This window comes from Halichoerus grypus, chromosome 1 (assembly GCF_964656455.1).
Source record: "Halichoerus grypus chromosome 1, mHalGry1.hap1.1, whole genome shotgun sequence".
NCBI lineage: Eukaryota > Metazoa > Chordata > Mammalia > Carnivora > Phocidae > Halichoerus > Halichoerus grypus.
This window is the reverse complement of record NC_135712.1, coordinates 105148106-105161041: the sequence shown is the minus strand read 5'-3', so window position 1 is coordinate 105161041 and position 12936 is coordinate 105148106. Positions and strand designations below refer to the sequence as shown.

The window sequence follows — 12936 nt, the reverse complement described above, 5'->3', positions numbered from 1 at the left end:
AACCTGCTCAGAATTTACAGGAATGTCCCTGAGAGAGGTATTGCCTAATGCCAAAGATGAATGGTAACAATGTAGACAGCAATTTTTTAATTACAGTAAGTAATGTTGGTTGGGAGAGGGAAGAGCTTAGTTGGTGGAGTGGTTCTTAGTCTTTAAATAATAACCAGCTAGACCACTATCAACCACCTGGCCATACAAACATCTTTGTATAAAGTCAAGCTTAGGGGCGCCTGGGTGGCTCAGTCGGTTAGGCGGCTGCCTTTGGCTCGGGACATGATCCCGGGGTCCTGGGATCAAGCCTCACATCGGGCTCCTTGCTCAGCTTGCTTGCTTCTCCCCTGCCTGCCGCTCCCCCTGCTTGTACTTGCTCCCTCTTTCTCTCTCTTTCTCTCTCTCTCTGTCAAATAAATAAAATCTTAAAAAAATAAAAAATAAAGTCAAGCTTAAAATGCATAGTAAACATGAGAACTGTTATCTGCGGCTTATATCTTTTTTTTTTTTAAGGGTAAAGTGGGTATTTTATTTATTTGTACTAAACCTATAAACCAATCAGCCAAACTGGTACTATTATCATGATACATTAAAATACAAAACATCTTTCTACAAATTCTAGAATAATGAACAAATTAACAGTTCTAGTAAAACATCACAAGGGACAGAGGAAATCAATGAAGCACATTATAGCTTAACCCTTCACCATTAACAATTGAGGTTATTAACGTGAAAAGCCTCACAATCTCAGAAAATACAAACTATCCTTCATCACATGTCTTTGTATCTTCACTTCCTATTCTTGAGGTTAGATTCTAGAGCCTAAAGATATCCACATTAGGATTGTATCTAGTTATCTATAGCCAGAAACACCTTTTATCATGTTGTCCATAGCAGCCAATGCTACTGAAACCTCTTTGACTCCAATTGTACCCCCTCAATGGACACAATAAGAATAATGGGAAACAGAATATCGAAGCAGAGATATGTAGGACCCTAAAAGACAAAGCCTAGGAGAAGTAATACAGCCACCGCCCAAATTGAGATTGAATAATATACTCATCATCACACATCTTCAGGCTGTATGTTCACAGAGTAATTTGGGAACAAGTCCATTATTTGCTGGGTACTAAAATACTTAGCAGATTGTTGTATTACACTATGGCTTTCCCCAAAAGTTTCTAAGATGGACTCCAAATTGCTGATGGAATTTTGCTGGAACTGGATCTGGGGCTGCAGGGATTCCTCTCCACAGTTCTGGAGCTGATTGTTCCAGGCTTGGGGGCACCAGCTCTGACTGGTCCAGGAATGGTTGCTCCAAGACTGGCTGTTCCAGATCTGGTTGCCCCAATTCGGGTTATTCCAGGTCTGGTTGCTCCATATTGGAAGGTTTCCGGAAGTGTTCCTCAGGTATCCCTGGTGGTAGGAATAGAAGCCTGGGTATTCTGCGGTTGCTGTGGTGTTCTGAGTCACACACTCTCTCTCCTTTGGCCAATGGTTTTTCTGCCAACTCTTACATTTTATTCTCTGGTTCTGGAACCAGGTCTTCACCTGCTTATAGCTAAGGTTCAGAATGTTGGAAAGTTCTTGCATCTGCTGGAGACTGAGGCATTTCTGTCTCTGAAATTGATCACTGAGGATATAGAGTTGGGTCTGAGAGAACACGGTCCTGATCTGTTTCTTGCCCTGGGCCGTATCTTCCTTCCTCACTGTTCTCTCCTCTCCAGAAGTGGGTGGTAGTTTTACCCTGGGACTGGTGGAGGAGTCGGGACTGTCCTGAACAAGCAGATCCATGGAGGAAGGAAGAGGAGAGATGGTCTCCGCGTGGGGTGTCTCAGCAGATGACATTTGCAGGGACGCATAATTTTGTTCAGGCCCATAAATCTCAGGCATTGGAGAAGAGTCCCTAGAACTGGGTGCTTCGGGGCCAGGCAGGCATTGGGGCAGAGTTGGATCTGCACTCATGTTCGTGAGTTGAGGGTAGATGGAAAAAAAAAAAAAAGCGAGATTGTAAGAAAGGCCCGGCTTATGGATCTAGGTGGAAGAACTGAGAGGAGTAGGAAGACCTCCAGATGTTAAGAGTCTGAGAAAGACAGGATGAAGTGGGTCACCACTGCAATAGTAAGAGCCAACCAGCCCAATGGAGCCAAAGGTTGGAACTTGTATCTTTAAGTCTGCAAAACAACTAACGTTTCTATAGCTCTTTACTGTTTACAAAGCACTTGCACATATATTTTCCTCTTTGGGTCTCAAACAACCGTGTGAGCTCATTAAGGCAATGTATGTTGTTCTTTAGAGGAAAAACAGAGGTTCCAAGTCAGAGAGACTTACTCAGGGTGGATTCAAATCTGGGGCTTCTAATTCCATAAATCCCAAGGTCTTTTTATTTCACCACTTTGTCTCCTAAAGAGCCCAGCAGCAAACAGTTTTAGAAATTTGGAAACTTAGGCCAAATCTGTTTAGAAGGTGTGATGGTTAATTTTCTGTGTCATCTGCGACAGGACCAGGCTGCTGTGCCAAGCTGCTCCGCTGCTTGGGCATATGATCCCAGAAGGGTATGTTGAGATTATTTTAAGATACTGTTTCCTCAGTGCTGTGGCAGGTGGGGTCAGAATGTGGGGCATAGACATGCACACTGGATAGAACTTGGCTGGTTTCGGATGATTCGAATATGATAGGACATACTTGCTTATTTGCTCTTTTATTTTTATGAAATGCTTCTCTCTTGCATACATACACACAGAGATTTTATTGATGAGAAAGCTGATATCTATGGGAAAGGGCTTCCTAATGTAAAACCCCACTATGAAACTTGTTTCCCCACTCACAAGACCTGAAGAGGCCTCCTTCTGCCCTGTTCATCTTTGGGCCTAGAAGAGCAAAGAACAGACGTTCCTTTTAGGCACTGCTGTCCTAAGAGAAGGGAAGGGACTGGGCTACTCAGGCACAGTTACTCTTTCCAAACTCAGATGTCACTTTATCTCCCCTTGAGCAGAGTAAATAAGGCAGGGAGAAAAGCCAGGATGGTTATGTTAATGGAGCTCCCTTCACAGGGAAGGAGACATCAGGAGTGGGAAGACATGCTCCATCCCACTGTAAATTAGTGAAGATTACGTGACTTAATGTAGGTGAAACACTTAGGGCCTGGTCTAGAGTCAGTACTGGATTAATGGAAGCTCTTTTAACTAGAAATCCACAGACTCATTTCTGGTTCTAGCTCCTCCATTAACTGAGGGATTCAGGATGAGAGACCACATCTGTCTAGCTCACTGCTGGATTCCCAGAACAGACACGGGTGCCTTGCAAAGCACCTGTAGTGATGACGATGATAACAACAATAATACTGTTTTTAAATAAATTAATTTTCCTCTCTGAATTTGCTTCCTCATAAAATAAGGAATTTGATCTTGACATTTAAATCTCTTCCTTGCTCTAATGATCTAATTCTATAATAAAGAATCTCAGCAAATCTGATACACCTCTGTGGTTTTTTAGGTTTAACGACAACGACAACAACAACAAAAGGATTTGCTGCTAGCATTCTCATTTAGTCTTCGTATTTTGAATTCCAATATTCACAAAAGGCAATCCACTAAGTATAGCAACATATGTATAATTCTCCCAATAATGTTAGGGTTAATTAATTTTTCTCTATCCCCCAAATATCCTGGTCAATTTTAGTAATAGTGCCAGCATTGTATTCCATTCCTTATAATTTTTTTAAAAACTTTCATTTTGGGTTGATGAACAGCTTATCTCTATTAGTCAAGTGTCCACAGCTATGCTACTATATAAGTTTTTCTCAATTTAAAAGTTTAGGATTTTATGGAACAAATCCAATGTTGCCAAGCATTCAGATCATTGTTTTAGAAAATCTCTTCTGTGTCCACTGAGCCAAAAACAAAACCATTCTCCAGTTGTTACATATTAGAGATGAGAAAACAGGCTCACGTAGTAATATGACCAGGGCACAAAAATAGTAAATGGCTGAGCCTAGTTCTGAGCACTTTTTATTTTTTTATATTTTAAAGATTTTCTTTATTTGAGAGAGAGACAGACAGACAGAGACAGAGATAACAAGAGGCACAAGCTGGGAGAAGAGGGAGAAGCAGGATCCCCAAGATCAGGACGTAAGCCAGAGGCAGCCGCTTAACCAATGGAGCCACCTAGGCACCCCTCCAAGCACTTTTTAAAGTGCCTTTGTATTTTATTAGTATCTTCTTAAGCAATTGGTACTTATGATCATGTGCTCCATCATCCACTGTGCAACTAGAAAGCTAATGTGCTCTGGAAGAGGGCATGCACAGAACATAATTGAATTTAGCACTTTTTCATTAAAAAGTCTAAAATTTCTTATTTACATTTGAAGGGATTAGCTAACTAAGGCAAATATCACAAATCTAGTGAACAGCCTCAAAAGGCACAATGGAAAATATCACACAGTAGGTGAGTGAATTCAGCAACTCAAAAAACAAAGTTTCTTCAAGACTCAGATCTTCTTTATGCACTGCTATTTCAGTTTGGAGTCTAAAAGACTATCTATCTACTTTGTGTCTGACTTATTTTCCTGTCAGGCAGGAACTGGAATTTGAACTTTGCTCTCCAAAAGCCAAAGGCCAACTAATTTAGAAGGAGACTCTCAAAGTCAGTGATGGTTTCTTCTAGTTTCATTTGCTCTGTCTAAAGTGATGAAAGGACTTGATTCCCAGATAACTATGATCCTTATTGCTATTTTTACAAATCACATTAATTTCTATACTTAGTTCTGATCACTTGTGGCATTCCTGAGGCAAGTCTGGATTCATGCAACATTCCAATCCTGAATGCCTTTTCAAGTTTCCAACAGAACCCTGTGCTGGTGAGTGATGATACCTTTATTGTAGTAGCCCCAAGGTGTAGAAGTTGTTTCCTGTGGCCTAGACTCAGCCCTACCCCTCCACTTGTTGAAACATCTGCAAATACTTTTTTCATTTCAGAGGCATCTGACCACAGCTAGCCTCCCATCTGGATTGCTTCCTTTTTCCTGATTGCTCATGTAAGGCATCAATAATCTGGGAAGCACTGAGCAAGAGAGAAACTGGGAGGGCCTAGGGATTAGAATGGAGTTCTTCGAGGTTAGTTCTTATGGGTTTTCTTTCATACTCATTCATTAATTGACTCATTCAATCATCATGATTGATTGCATGGTACTAGCAATGCAGATATCAACATGTAGCAATATCTGTCCTCAAACAGAAAACAATCTATTACATGCAACATTTATTATCTCAGATAAGGAATTACATTAATCAGTTTATAGTAGTAAACTATTTTTACGAGGTGTGTTTTGTGTGTAAAGTTCCACAATTGCTTTAATTCTTATCTTTGGTAGGTATAGGATTCATGGCATATTTTACTTAATCTCTTTGTTTCCCCACCTTGAAAACTGAAAAGCAATGCTCTCAATTTCAATAAAATTGAAAGCAATACTCTCTGAAGGCTTTTGTAAATAATAATCATTAATTAATTTAATAAACACCATAGGAATCTTTACTTGATAAGTAAAATGATAAATTGTGTAGTGCAAAGTAATCATATTTCTTCATGTTTCATTTGCTTTAGGTCTATAGGTTAAGCCAAGCATCTAACTGCTTGACTACTATTAGAAAGAGACTATATTTTAGAAGGTGTTAATGCAGTTGGATCATTTCCATGCTCTTATACGATATTTAATTCCAAGTTTTAAAAATATATTTATATTATGCCCACATTTGCACATTTTAATAATTTACATTCAAAATCTCATTTTATTATAATCAAATCATACAAAGAACTAATTAACTCCATCCTGGGAGTTACTGAGCAATGATTATACCTTCAAAGCAGCAAGAGATTTAAGGTGTATTCAGGGTGTGGCCCATCCATCCAGGATTTCAAAACTACATGGTTCTTCAGGTCCTGTTGGGGCCCATCTATCTGCACGTCTCCCCTGCAGGAGTTTGGACTAACCAGGTCACTACATCCTGACACTGCAGTCTCTACCACGCATTGTTTGCAACATGATGTAATGTCAACAGACCACAGAGAAGTTAGCAACGGGAAAAGGAAAACACTTTAATACCCAAGGCCATCCCTAGGGTTCAGCAGGACATATATCCTATATCAAATCACCTGATATCAAATCCTACAAATGAGCTCGGCCAAAAGGTTCAGCCATGTGGTCTGACTGTATCATGTTCTTCAGTTGCAATGCAATACTGAGGCAACCTGTTGTGAGTTGACAGTTCTTCCAGTTTGCTAAAACTGAAAAGGCAGTTTTGTTGCTCTATCACTGCTTCCTCTTTGCTGCAGAACATTTCACACGGCATCGTGCCTCAGCTAGTTTTCATTTATCTAGATATTATTTGAAATCGTGGAAGTGGATAGGGGTCGCTGGTTCACTTCTTCAGCCTTGGCTTCTCCCCATCCCCCAGTGTTCCGTGTCTTGCTACTCAGAGCAGTGCTATTCAATATAACATGAAAATACATGTCAAGGGCAGATGGCAGCTGGTTGCCCGAGAACTCTAAGAACAAAGAGAGCCATGGTGGCCCTACAGTGCTATGTTCAAATTAGAAAAAGATACCCCTTCCTCAGGTGGATGCAAAACACATGTCTTAGGGGGTGAAGGTAGGTGCTGGAATTCAATGCCTACCCACCTCCTCTGCAAGGCACCATGGTAAACAGTCAACACACTGCACACGTGTATGGTGTCCTGGCAAGAAGGGTATGTGTAGCCTTAAAATGATGGCAGAGGGCAGTAAGAAAGATAAAGGCCACTTGGATATGGAGCATGATGGGAAACAGCAGTATTGTTTGGTTTTGACTTTTCCTTTCCCTCTCTAGAGATCTATTCTAAAAGCTGAGACCAGGAACAGGTTTTACTTTTACACAAAAATATATGTAATGTATTACCATTTCTAAGGTGATATGCACTTAAAGAGACCAAAATTATTTAAATATTACATAATCCACCAGTTTTGTCCGTTTACTGCTGTACCTCTAATACCTAGAACAATGCCTGACACAGAGTAGGTCCCTTAATATGTTGAGTAAATCCAAGACTTTTGGTCATTGAGCAATAGGAAATTAAGCCAAGGGGCGCCTGGGTGGCTCAGTTGGTTAAGCATCTGTCTTCTGCTCAAGTCATGATCTCAGGGTCCTGGGATCGAACCCCACATCAGGCTCTCTGCTCAGCGGGGAGCCTGCTTCTTCCTCTGCCCCCTCTACTCCGTTTATGCTCCCTCTCTCTCTCTCAAATAAATAAAATCTTAAAAAAAAGGAAATTAAGCCAAGAAGATCTCTCATTTTCAATATTTCACAGATCAAATTAGGAAGGGTCATCAAAAATTAGTTTTCTCCTAGGCACTTCATAGGCCAGAGGTCTCAGCTTTCATATAAAAAACCGTCACCACAAGTGCTACTCAATACTGATTATTTAGAACTTCCAACGCGCACATCGTATTTGTCGACTGACAGTGAAACACGTATAAGTCAAATATTTTACATAAGGACGCACACTCCCACTGTATTCCAGTACTGGATAGGCTAAATAGCAAAAAAAGAAAAGAAAAATTTGGTGGCACAGTTGTATTTAAACATTATTTTATACTTTCGTAATTTTATATATGGGCTGCTGTAACAGCAGTATATTATTTGTAATAATTGAGTATATCACCTTCCTCCAAAGATCTCAAAGCACCTTTTGTAAGGAATATTCCTCCCCACACCTCTGGTGAGGTAGGTATGCTGTAGGCATTATTTCCATCATACCAGGATCACACATGAGTCATAAGGCAGTGGTAGGGCTGCCATTACTCACTCATGACACCTTAGTTCATAGCTCTAACTATCAGAGAGTACTGCTCACACATTCATTCATTCATTCACTCATTCCTTCCTTCACTGAAAATACTTATTTGATGCAGCTTACTAAGCATTTAGGATCAAGTCCCTACTTCCTTACTGAACTCACACTGTATAAGCATTACAATCTTAAAAAAAAAATCTCATAACAAATATTTAAAATTCAGAGATTTTTCAGCACATTGTGATTAATCCTAATTGTTTCACAGTGACATACCTACCACCGACTCACTAAGGAAATGACTGAAATACCAAAAAATTAAAGATATACTTATCCACGGTATGGCTGTTAATCACGTGTCTGTAACATAAGGCTTTTAAAAAGAAAACGTTTGCCTGGTACAGCTAAATACTTGCGTTTTCTGTGTCTAATTAGAAGTTTCCGCCGTGTATTATAGTTGAGTTGGTACAAGATGTTCAAGACCATGAAAAGATGAATGTAATAGCTTCCTTGTGTCATGGTCTGAATTTTTTTTTTTTCAGTTCATTTGTCCTTTTAAGTAATCTTACTGTTTGTACGCTAACTGAATTCGCAATCGTTCCTCTTGCCAAACCATGCCTCCAGACTTGACTGTATAAATTAAATTTCATGCATGCATGTGCAAGCCGTGCCCGTTAAACGAAGTAATATAAACAAATTAAAGGCACATTTTAATGACCCTTGAGTTCCGTGTTATAGTGGTTTTTAGACAGTTACCTACTGGGCACAGTGTAAGACACTGATTCATAGAAGTAATTTTCAGTGTGCCAACCGGGTTTGCTCATAGGATCCAGTCCCCTAACTGTGCAAGTTGCATTTTGCACGGTTTTCTTCTCGGGCTCCCCACCCCCTTGACAGTTGTGACGCTCCCCCGGCGACCGCCGGGAAGGGGCTGATTCACCCCCAGCTCCCTCTGCCGGAGCCGGCGCGCGGGGCGGCCGCAGCCACGGCCACCAGGGCAGAGCCGGCGCCGGGGCCCGGCAGCGGCTGCGTGACAGGCTGCACTCCCCAGCCCCGACGCTGTGGTAATTCAGACTGATCTCATCGCCTGTCGTCACGACACGCGCTTCCTCGCTCGCACGCGGCGTAGCGTGAGAGGCGCCGGGACAGCCGGCGCGCTCACCCCTGAGCCTTCGGGCAGACGGGCCCCTTGGAGGCCCGCGAGGCAGCAAGTCCCTGCTACTGGTTAGAACGTCACCATCCTGCCTTCAAAAAAATGGTGTCCGGACGTCAACAGATAACCTAACCTCCCAAGCGTTGGCCTTCGTCCTCTTCGGCCTCAGCGGGCCCTGCCGCTCACCGCCCCCTGACACACAGCCGCCACCCCCTCCGAGTTCGGGAGTAGGCGCCAGGTCGCCGGGGTCAGTCGCCCGGCAACGCAGCTCGCCTCCCGCGCGCCCTGGGCGTCAGAGCGCGCCGGGTTCCCGGCAGTCCGGGCGCCGTGGGGGCCCCTTCCCGGGTCTCCCTGCCGGGGGCGGGCCGTCCGCATCCCTTCTGCGCACGACGGGCAGGGCGCGAGACCCCCATGCTGCTGTGGCCTGAAACCTCCACGACGGAGAGGCCAGGCTTGGAAGGCGCCGAGCAGGCGCCGCGCCTGCTAAGGAAACCGAGAGGGGTCCGCGGGGCGAGACCGATTCCTCGCCGGCGTTCCTCTTCTCTTTCCCTCCGCCGCCCGTGGGGTTTGCTTTACAGCTGCGGAGATGGAAACTTTTTGACGTTGAGGGCATCACCCTCTCGGCTAAAGTCGGCGGAGGGCGCGGTGTGTCAGGAGCCGGGCGGAATCCGAGATTCCTCGCCGGATTATTCGGCCGGGTCGGCACGCAAGGCGGGCTCTGTGCCCGCCAGGAAGCCCCGAGCAAGCACGGAAGCGCCGACAGCAGGCGGCGGGGGCGGAGTTGCCGCCGCCGCCGCCGGGATTGCGTGACCTGCCGGCCGGCGGCCGCACGCACTTCGTGCCGGTGGCGGCCCTCTCCAGCCTTGCTGGCCGCCGCCGCCGCGGAGCGGGAGGCGCAGGTGCTGCAGGGCGGCACCCGGTTTCCACTTTTACAACCCCAGCCGGGAGGGGAGTCACGCTATGTTTCTGGGAAAGGGAGTGAGTTCACCGGGGAGGACACAGCATCTCCTTGTTATTAGAACGTGGGTAACATTCGGTAATAAAACTCGCTCACACAGGATGTATTAGACGAACTGGGAACCAGAGCTGCTTCATCAATAAGCAATCATGCCGAGAAACTTTACAAAGAAAACTTTAAATTAAGAGGCAGGGCGCACAGGTGCGAATCGTGTGACACGCTTACACGGAAAAGAACAGAGCAGAGACAGCGGCTTTGGAAGGCAGTTTTGTCCACTCTGCACAAAGATGAATAAGAGAGTCTGGATTTTGTGCATGCTGTTAGTCCTCATCGAAGCGTTCTTTCCAGTGTTTTATTTCAAAATCAGAAGTACCTATTTCCCTGGCATACTGACTGGAGAGACTTATGAGGCGACTCAAGAGTCCCAAGCGCATTTAAAAAAGAAAAGAAAAGGCTACAGACATTATAAGAAGCCAGAATCTAAGTTCTTTGTCAAGATCTTGAGAAACGGTGTTTTTCGCTCAGATATCTATTTATGTAACTCGTATGTTTGTAGATATCTAGATAAATCAAGTTTGGAGGGCAGAACAAAAATATTAACACCAAAATAGTTCAACACAAAAGCAATCCAGTGGACTAAAAGCTTTCAGCTTATTTGCTAGTTATTTATAAACTTTGATATGGTGGATCTAAGCTCTTATTTATTTCCCTCTTACTGTTACCTTAGACCTATGGTGCCTAGTGACACATGCATTGATTTTTGTTATACAAGTAACATATCATTATCGAAGAGGGGGATTCTCCTGGGTTAGGATACCTACTGTAAACTCCTAGGAAACTTTTTCAAAATACACATATTTACCTCCCAACTTACCACGTGTAAAGAGAGAGCAAGATTCACTGCTCAGTTTTAAAATGTTTTCCCAGCTAACTGATCCTCACTTAAGTGTATTTGGGGATGTTTATATTTGTGTGCCCAGCACTCTGTTTCCTCTGTGACCAAACTGCCCCTTTACTCTTCTAGGCATGTATTTAGAAAGGGAAGTTCATCATGTGTGGCCTTGCCTACCTGATCCTCACAACTGGTCAGGAGGCATGTACCTGTTACCTCCTAGCTTCAGCGATTTGGTCAAAGGATTGCTGTATAACTTAAGGTGTGCCAAACTGTCATTTCCTGGCATTTTTCTAACTGGAGGTTGGGAACAGAGGCCTCCTCTTTTCCTCTTGGTGACAAATCTGGACCGTCAGCCACTGCTGCCCTTCCATGTGCAGAGACTGTAAAAGAATGGAACCAACCTTCATTAAATGGTAAACTCAAAGGGCCAAGACACCCCACGATTTTTATAGTTCAAGAATCCATATCTGAAGTTCTCAAAGCAGTCCTGTTTCCTGCTTTCTTGAAGCTTGGTTATTCAGCTCTTCTGCTGATTCTGTGAGGTGCTCTGGTATCCTAATAAAATATACATTTATAGAAATAAACAACAGAATGTATATTTAGAATGCTATTTGGAATAATTTTTTTTGATTTATAATATTTTTTATTTTTAAATTTTTTTATTGTTATGTTAATCACCATACATTACATCATTAGTTTTAGATGTAGTGTTCCATGATTGTTTGTGCATAACACCCAGTGCTCCATGCAGAATGTGCCCTCTTTAATACCCATCACCAGGCTAACCCATCCTCCCACCTCCCTCCCCTCTAGAACCCTCAGTTTGTTTTTCAGAGTCCATCGTCTCTCATGGTTCGTCTACCCCTCCGATTTCCCCCCCTTCATTCTTCCCCTCCTGCTATCTTCTTTTTTTTTCTTTCTTAACATATATTGCATTATTTGTTTCAGAGGTACAGATCTGAGATTCAACAGTCTTGCACAATTCACAGTGCTTACCAGAGCACATACCCTCCCCAGTGTCTATCACCCAGTCACCCCATCCCTCCCACCGCACCCCCCACTCCAGCAACCCTCAGTTTGTTTCCTGAGATTAAGAATTCCTCATATCAGTGAGATCATATGATACATGTCTTTCTCTGTTTGACTTATTTCGCTCAGCATAATACCCTCCAGTTCCATCCACGTCGTTGCAAATGGCAAGATCTCATTCCTTTTGATGGCTGCATAATATTCCATTGCATATATATACCACATCTTCTTTATCCATTCATCTGTCAATGGACATCTTGGCTCTTTCCACAGTTTGGCTATTGTGGACATTGCTGCTATAAACATTGGGGTGCACGTACCTCTTTGGATCCCTACATTTGTATCTTTGGGGTAAATACCCAGCAGTGCAATTGCTGGATCGTATGGTAGCTCTATTTTCAACTTTTTGAGGAACCTCCATACTGTTTTCCAGAGTGGCTGCACCAGCTTGCACTCCCACCAACAGTGTAGGAGGGTTCCCCTTTCTCTGCATCCCCGCCAACATCTGTCATTTCCTGACTTGTTCATTTTAGCCATTCTGACTGGTGTGAGGTGGTATCTCATTGAGGTTTTGATTTGGATTTCCCTGATGCCGAGCGATGTTGAGCACTTTTTCATGTGTCTGTTGGCCATTTGGATGTCTTCTTTGGAAAAATGTCTGTTCATGTCTTCTGCCCATTTCTTGATTGGATTATTTGTTCTTTGGGTGTTGAGTTTGATAAGTTCTTTATAGATTTTGGATACTAGCCCTTTATCTGATATGTCATTTGCAAATATCTTCTCCCATTCTGTCGGTTGTCTTTTGGTTTTGTTGACTGTTTCCTTTGCTTTGCAAAAGCTTTTTATCTTGATGAAGTCCCAATAGTTCATTTTTGCCCTTGCTTCCCTTGCCTTTGGTGATGTTTCTAGGAAGAAGTTGCTGCAGCTGAGGTCGAAGAGGTTGCTGCCTGTGTTCTCCTTTAGGATTTTGATGGACTCCTATCTCACATTTAGGTCTTTCAACCATTTTGAGTCTATTTTTGTTTGCGGTGTAAGGAAATGGTCCAGTTTCATTCTTCTGCATGTGGCTGTCCAATTTTCCCAACAC

The 12936-nt window shown here is 43.2% G+C and overlaps 1 protein-coding gene and 1 long non-coding RNA gene across 2 annotated transcripts; both read right to left on the bottom strand.

The window, feature by feature from the left end:
- Positions 1 to 215: 215 nt before the first annotated feature.
- On the bottom strand, positions 216 to 5325 carry LOC144378724 (homeobox protein NANOG-like). Its single transcript, XM_078069996.1, has one exon. It carries the CDS (start codon positions 1954 to 1956, stop codon positions 1057 to 1059), a length of 900 nt encoding a protein of 299 aa, XP_077926122.1. The 5' UTR covers positions 1957 to 5325; the 3' UTR covers positions 216 to 1056.
- A 432-nt stretch (positions 5326 to 5757) lies between these two features.
- LOC118554657 (uncharacterized) lies at positions 5758 to 9776 on the bottom strand. The gene is made up of 2 exons (XR_013446791.1): positions 8575 to 9776; positions 5758 to 6472 (listed from the first exon to the last, which is right to left on the bottom strand). It is a non-coding gene; the product is annotated as an uncharacterized LOC118554657 (long non-coding RNA).
- Between the last annotated feature and the right edge of the window lie 3160 nt (positions 9777 to 12936).

Bases quoted from the DNA above. Each gene is read 5' to 3' on its own strand.
- LOC144378724 (XM_078069996.1), bottom strand. From the start codon at position 1,956: ATGAGTGCAGATCCAACTCTGCCCCAATGCCTGCCTGGCCCCGAAGCA.